The sequence below is a fragment of the Eurytemora carolleeae genome, unplaced genomic scaffold (assembly GCF_000591075.1).
Source record: "Eurytemora carolleeae unplaced genomic scaffold, Eaff_2.0 scaffold798, whole genome shotgun sequence".
NCBI classification, from domain to species: Eukaryota; Metazoa; Arthropoda; class Copepoda; order Calanoida; family Temoridae; genus Eurytemora; species Eurytemora carolleeae.
This window is the reverse complement of record NW_019396910.1, coordinates 1211-8983: the sequence shown is the minus strand read 5'-3', so window position 1 is coordinate 8983 and position 7773 is coordinate 1211. Positions and strand designations below refer to the sequence as shown.

At 33.5% G+C, this 7773-nt stretch overlaps 1 protein-coding gene across 3 annotated transcripts; it reads right to left on the bottom strand.

Annotated features, from left to right (window-relative positions):
• Positions 1 to 208: 208 nt before the first annotated feature.
• LOC111709996 (insulin gene enhancer protein isl-1) lies at positions 209 to 7273 on the bottom strand. Of its 3 annotated transcripts, XM_023483983.1 has the most exons (11): positions 7132 to 7273; positions 6341 to 6461; positions 5191 to 5318; positions 4135 to 4252; positions 4006 to 4065; positions 3763 to 3835; positions 2822 to 2882; positions 2383 to 2470; positions 1548 to 1599; positions 1278 to 1413; positions 209 to 809 (listed from the first exon to the last, which is right to left on the bottom strand). In XM_023483983.1, the coding sequence occupies exons 1-11, from the start codon at positions 7196 to 7198 to the stop codon at positions 628 to 630; spliced, it is 1086 nt and encodes a 361-aa protein (XP_023339751.1). In that variant the 5' UTR covers positions 7199 to 7273; the 3' UTR covers positions 209 to 627. The 3 variants fall into 3 exon arrangements, with proteins under 3 accessions (XP_023339751.1, XP_023339749.1, XP_023339750.1); XM_023483981.1 differs by lacking the exons at positions 3763 to 3835; positions 4006 to 4065; positions 4135 to 4252 and adding exons at positions 4585 to 4698; positions 4791 to 4993; XM_023483982.1 differs by lacking the exons at positions 3763 to 3835; positions 4006 to 4065; positions 4135 to 4252 and adding exons at positions 4585 to 4692; positions 4791 to 4993.
• Positions 7274 to 7773: the final 500 nt, after the last annotated feature.

The following is a 7773-nucleotide window of genomic DNA, read 5'->3' as shown; positions in this document are numbered from 1 at the left end:
TCACTAAAATATTGATATTCACAAAACTGCCTAACCCCATTCGCGAAACCCGGGTTTTCATAACGATACCCTGTCTTAAGTTTTTGGGCTCTGTAGCATCAACAATGTATTCTGCAAATTGTACAATTAATGAAACAAGTTTATCAATGCACGTAAAACAAAAAGGTAGGTAAGTGACTAGACAAAGTTATAATATGTACGTTAATTGTTTTTTTTTTTTCTCATAAAAATGTATTTGTGGTATATCTTTTTATGTTTTTAAAAAATGTTTTATCTTTTGGTTTGGTATGAAACAATGCAATGTATTTTATATGCATCTACCTAAAGCGAATAGGCTGTTTAGTTTAGCCTCGAATTACCCGAATAAGTGAACGGTCCCTTTAACCGAAGTCTGATAGTAAAACTTAAGGTATAGAATTTGTAATGATTATTTTTAATACAGTGGCAGCAGGAAGAGAATGGAATATAGAAAGTACTCAATAGGCAGTAGATGTCTCCTATTTCACCTTTTTTTGAGAGCGAGAAATATGAGTTGTCTGCTACAAACCGTATAGGCAGGAGATTTCTATCTGCCTTTATATCTATGCATATGTAATCTATGAACTTGACTAATATTTTAAATTCAAATTAACTCTTCTCTTCGTTCTCGTTCATATATGGCGAGTATTCTTCCGAGTTTTGGGGCTCGGAGAATGGTCTGCCACGTTCTAGAGGAGGATGAAGCTCGGAAAAGGGACGTCTACGTTCGGATAAATATTTTTCCGATCTGTCTTGAGGATAGGAAGTCAACCCGCTCCTGTCAGCAAATTCTAGATAATTAATATTTAATCATTTTAAACTTTCTTCTGTAGATATTTCCATACTTTATTTTTGCCAAAGGAATTGAGTTTTTGCCACAAAATAAAATCTTCTGATTCCAATATATTTGCAATCTTTTGATGCAAACCTTTGATATTTCAAACTTAGTTTATTTTATCTGTATTTATTAATAGTTTGAAATATCTAAGGTCTACGACATTGGGTTACAAAGATATAAAGATTAGAAAATCAGACTTTGTGACAAAAACTCAACTCCTTTACTTCGTTTTTGCCAAAAACTCTGATTTTCTAATCACTATATCTTTGGTACCTATTGGGGTAAACCTTTGATATTTAAAACTTAGTCTAGTTGATCTAGCACAAATAATTGTTTGAAATATCAAAGGTCTCCGACATCAGGTTGCAAAAATATAGGGTTTAGAAAATCTGACTTTGTGGCAAAAACTCAGTTCCTTTACCGTTGATAGGTGACCCATCTCCTGGGAATGAATGTACATCTGGTGGTCTTTCCAGAAAGCAAGGGGGGCGAGGTGGAAAGTCAGGATATGGATTGTGTGGAAACATTTCTGGATTCGGACAATCAAACCCAGGAATCTAGGAAAAGGTATCATTAGGTACATATATGTACATTGTGCGTAGATAAAATTGTCATATAATTTAGGCTTTGATTAACAAATATGGGATTAGAGAAACGAACATAGGAAATGATTTAAGAGAACTTAAATGACCTGTCCAAGGCTTGGATTAAAATGCTGGTTTTGTAGATTAGGATTCTCCATTCTAAGATTAAAACTGTCAGTCATATTATTCAAGAATGTATGATGCAAAATTAATATTCATAGTCCAAAAATTAACAATAAAAAATACCTTGATTAAAGTTTATTGATTTGCAATTATTACTCTGATGTTCCCCTAATAGAGGTGAATCATTTCCCGAGTCTAAAACTAAAGAATGCGCGAATTTTAAGTTCGAGGTTAAAAGTTCTGTAAAATAATGAGAAGCTACTTAAATACTAAACTTTCTCAATTTTAAATTTGAATTTCCTGGGAAAAATCGGAACCAATCAGAGAAAAGGATTTACGGAGAATATTACATAACCATCGCTAATCAGCTGTTCTTACGTAACCGAAAACAAAACATACAACCGTTTCTTGGGTTTACATCCAAAAATTTCTTTAACAAGGTTTTCACTTTTAAATATATCGTAAAGTTGAATGCCGCTTTATCAGCTGCAGCTGAATGATGATTGAATAATAGACAAATAGGGAAAATGCAGGATTTCAAGATAATTTAAACCTCTGTTTAGATTTTAACTCGTCGATTTCGGCGAGTTAAATATTTAACCACAGGGTTAAATATTTAACCTCACGGTTAAAGTTCAGGTTTAAATTAAGTCAGAAGTGGCATTTAACCATGAACTTAAAATTTAAGTCAAAACTTTTCGTTCTTTAGTTTTGGACTCCGGTTGTTATTAAAAATGTATGTGAAAAATGGAAATCGGGACATTTATTTCCGCTTCAATATAAAACAATAAACCAATATGACTTAATGACTTAGTTTTCCTTAGCTGAAACTCCTGCATGGAGTGCCAGGGGGGATGAAACCCAGAGATATCAACTCCAGACATATCTACAGGAGAGTCCTGCCGAACTAAATAATAAAATAAAATGTTTAAAAGACGAGAAAAGTTCTTCATTTTACATATTCAAGTGCAACGAATTTTATTCATAAGCTAAAATAGTTTTGGTCACAAACTCTGATAAAAATCATAAAAATTACTTTAATTTTCAAATAGAAACTGGGAATCTGAAACTTGTTTTTAAAGAAAGGCAAAATTGTAAATATCATTATAACAAATTTTTAAATACTTTTCTTAGTTTTTGGCTCTGCAACAAGCGGGACAGATAAGATATAGGGACAAATTTAAAATAACATTTTGGAATATTTTTTCTTAGATTTTTTCATCTTCATTTCGTTAACGGGCAAGTCTTGGACTTATACCTGGAGATGTAGCGATCATTTGAATTCCGTTCATAGAACCGTATCCAATTTTTTGATGATCCTAAAACAGAAACTATACTTTATTTTAGTCAATAGTCATGCATTGTAAAGTAATACTTAATTAGTGGATCTGTATGGAAAAACAGGCAGATGCAACGAAACTGTTTATATCTCTCAGGAATCTTTCATAATAGACAAAAAATTGATTTTGGCGAATGAAAATGGGTAACTGGCTGTGATAATTGTCCTTTTATTTGAAAATCCATAAATCTTTTATATTTAACTAGTCAAACATTAAAAAAAGTTTTAAATAGAAAACACGGGAAATCTACATTAACTGGGTTAAAATGTTTTTGAAAGGGTAGACTACACCTCCCCCCCCTCTTTACTTCGACCCGCTGTTTCCATGCACTGTTTTACAAAACGACATGCTTAAAAAAATTAAATAAACCAAACAACCAAACATAATTCATAAATGTGAATTTTTTAATGGATGTTTGGAAATTAAGAGAGCTGAACTATTTTTAAAAACATTTTCAATATCAATTCTGTCAATTCTGCTTTTTTTCATGCGTCATAAACTCAAATGCACTAGAAAACTTATTAGAATACAAAAATTCATGGAATCACTTAAACTCTTTAATTAATAAACAACAACAAAAAAATAATTCTAGAATGAGATTCCTTTTTCACATGAATATTAATTTTCTTTCATATAAACATTGTTTTTAAAAGTAAAATTAATCTATTTGTTCATAAATCACACACAAAAAAAAACATAAATCAAGGGAACAACAAATTTTGTACTGACCTGGCACCCGTATAACACCAAGGAAATTGAAAACACTTTTATTTTAGATATTTACATGGCAGAATCCTGCACGATACTCAAGCGAAAAAAAACTTTATCGGAAAGATGAAGGAAATCAAAGCCATGATACCTTGGTTTCTTCTCTGATTTTCTTCTTCTCTTTACAACGTTTGTTCTGAAACCAGACCCGGACTACTCTTGGACTAGAGAAGATAACAAAAGTCTGATCTATAAAAGCTTGGCCTACGTATGTCAAAGGATCTGGCAGATTTATCGATGGATGAAAATCTTCTATGAAAAACTCTGCATGATCAAAATTAAGCTCTTCTTATTACAAAAAATCATTCTAGATTTTGTTTTGATTTGATCTTCCCTGAGTCCTGTCATTTCAACCAGTTGTTCCTTCATCAGTGCATCAGGCCGCGGATTTGCACTGAGAAAACGATCTTACAAATGTTTGCATTGTGCAACAAGACATTTATTTTATGATTATGAAATAAACCTGAAGCAGGTCTTCAGAATGTTTAGCTGCTTTTCTGTAAGAACCGTTCTAACTTTACCAGCTCTGCTTCTTCTTTCTCGTTCAGAAACATGTCTTCGATCCTTGATCTCAGTCCTACCTGTGGAGAAATGAATCTGCTAGTCTTCAGGCTTCATGAAGAAAAGAGGACAGGGGGCACACGGGGTGGGGGAGCAGGATGAAAAATATGTCCAACCTTTTCATCTCCTGGTTGTCCCTTATATCTAATCTAATTTAAAACATGCACCAGCACCATCCGTGTAAAGGTTTACCAGAATTTAAAGAAAATCTGGTGACATAATTATAATTCTACGTATTCTTAGATGTGCGGTAAACTGATAAACCTTTCTCCGGGATTCATTGCTAAGGGTTAAAGAGGTTCTCAACTACGGGATAAAACTTAAAAAAAGATCCACTAGAAAGGCCACTGACCTTTCTTGATATGAGCACTTCAGCCTTCACCCGCTTGTGTTCTTTGCAGCGCCGATTTTGAAACCAAACTCGAATTACTCTAGCGTTCAACCCGGTCATTTCAACCAGCTGTTCCTAACACAAAATCCGTTCAACCCGAACTTTCTCTCCAAAATTTATGATTACAATTATCGCTTGTGTAGAAAATATGTGAGAAAAATGTAAACCTTGAGTAAAGCGTCGGGTTTAGGATTATGCTGGAAACATGCTGTCAGGATGGTGCGTTGCTTTTCGGTAAGAACCGTCCTGCCCCTATTGGAGCGACCTTTCCCCGGCCCCCGACCTCGCCCTCGAGAGGGTGGAGAGGGGGAGAAAGGATCGGACGTCCCCGTGGCCCCCCTGTCCTCCAGTCCTTCTATTCTGTCCTGTCCTACCAACAAAACCTTGTTTACCAAAATAAACTATAGTTTTGATAATTTTATTTGAACAATTAGTAAAACAATTAGTTTTCTTCAATTCTAAAAGATAAATAATCAAACTTCATGTGCAATTTTGCTATGTTTTTGAAAAGGATTTAGCATATTTGAAAATAATATGTATCTATAAGTTTAAAAGTTGTTTACTCACTGCTTGAATCCCCGCGGGACGAGTCCGGTGATTCTGCTCGGATGGTTTCAGTTTCACTCTTTACATCTAAGCTACTAAGATCTTCTCTGAACCCATCCTCATCTCTTCCATTCTCACTCAAATTATCTCTGCAATAGTTAAACTACTTTTATTCAAGAAAAGGGATTAATAATAAGTTGAAGTGAAGATAGATCGATACCAAAATCTTAATTTTGTTTTTATAATATGTTGCATGTTTCAATAAATCAAAACAGACAATCTCATCTTTTTATTAGCTTATGAGAGAAATTAGATGTCTTTAAAAAATGAAGGAATAATTAACTTTGAAAATTGACATTAAAAACACCCTGTCTATGAAATATCTTAACTATGAAATGCCCTGTCTATGTATTCTCCTGTATATGAGCTGTCCTATCTATGAAACATCTTTCCAGGAAATATCCCAATTCCATTGGGATTCAGATTTTCAAGTCACTTTTAAGGATGCACATAATTATTTTACTTATATCGCGCGCAGTTTTTTTGAATAGGATATTACCAGGGGCGGACTAAACCAATATTTCAGAGGGGGGGGGGGGTGGCCCATATTTGCGCGCGTAAGACAGTTTTGGACCCCCCCCCCCCTGGGCCCCCCTCCGTAAAAATTGAACACAAAGCAGTAAAGGAACTGAGTATTAGCCACAAATTCTGATTTTCAAATCGCTAAATCTTTGCAACCTAATGGTGTTTACCTTAGATATTTCAAACTATCATTATTTGATCTAAAAAAATTCATAGTTTGAAATATCTAAGGTCTCCAACATTGAAATGCAAAGATATAGGGATAAGAAAATCAGAGTTTGTGACAAAAACTCAATTCCTTTCCAATTTCTTTTTTATTATCACATTTCGAGATTTACATTTCAAAAAATTGTACATTGTTAATAGACTCTGTTCAATTAAATTGTGCTTTGCTTTTATTTGATGCTTTTATTTCATATCATGCATTTCCTTGGGGGAGGAGGCGTGGGCTCAGGCCCCCCCCCCTCTAGTCCACCCTTGTATATTACTCCAACTTTAAATGAAAAATGTTAGTACTAGGCCTTTTAAATTCGGATAAAGAAGAAAAAACAAGGACTAAAAATAGTAATGATATTAAACGTATATATACCTAAAGTTATCTTGAAATTCTGTTTTGATTGTAAGATTATTATTATCCTCCCGGTCAACCATTTCATGATCTTCTCTACATAGTAAACCCGTTCCATGAAGTGCAAACTCGTCTCCAGGTACTTAATATAGAAATATTAATGCTTTAGAATCCAAAGTCGAATTGGGATTAACTGTATATACGGAAGATTACGGGCGACATTAAAAATAAGCTAAAGCTATAACAGTAGGATATGTTATATAAGACTTCTCCCTTTTTTCTTCCAGTTTTAACGTCGCGACAACTTTAAAAGCATGCATGGTTCTTTTTAATCTATGTAAACATTTAATGAAACAGAATCAAAATCCTGAATCACCGAAAACCTAGTTTTGGTTTAAAATGATATTGAAACTCTCGAATCCTTCCAAAAATGTACCACAAACTTCTAAAGAATATTTTATCGATTTCTAGTTCTAGTTCAAAGATACAGTAAAAGACAAAGTCAGCATATATTTTGCATGATTTCTGCGTTATTTATCAATTGACCATGAGCATAGAATGTAGGTTAGCTAGCTGTTTCACAACTTCACAAGGTCTGATTTTCTAAGTTTGTAAAGCGTTTAAAATGAAATTAAGAAGGCGGATGAGCATGGTAGAAGTCAATGTAGAAAGATATTTTACAAGTTACTATTAAAAAAATCCTCATCGGTGCGAAAAAGGTCGGCACGTCGACAACGTAAGCGAATCATATTTCATACATTAGAGCACATTCTAAATTACAAGTGTTTAATTAATTAAACCTTATAGCTTACCTAGATGACGACTGCAGACAGAACATCGGAAACATTCAAGATGAAACATTTTAGTTTTGGCTCGCATAACAAAATCATTCTTCGAGAAAACGGCGTCGCAGGATGCACATCGCGTACTGTACAATCTAAAAACATTTTTTTAAGAAGGACGAACCAAAAATATACTTTTTTTTAACTTTCAGATGGCTTTCAATCCTAATTCTTTTTAATAAGATAACTGATTGATCTCCACAAACCCCGAATTTAAATCTCTTTGCAACCTGTGGTGTTGTTAACACATCGATATTCGCAGCTGTATTTCTACTACTGGTAATTTCCTTTCCTTAAAGGGACTGTAGTAGTAATTTTAAGTGACACCCCATTTACAATTCACTTGGATTCACTTGAAAGATTTGTCTGATCAAGAATGAATGAGATATCCATGTTTTCTCGATGTAAACTAATTGTTTTCTAAATAATCCAATAGGGTGTTTACGTTTTGAGAATAGATTTTTTAAAATTATTAAATAACGACGACGAAAAATGTGTAAAAAATTGACATTAAACTAATTAGATGTTTATGAACATATTTGAAATTTGTCAATAAATCAATGTTAGAATCAATTATTTCTTTTTCGTCATTATAATGAATTTCTTCTTATT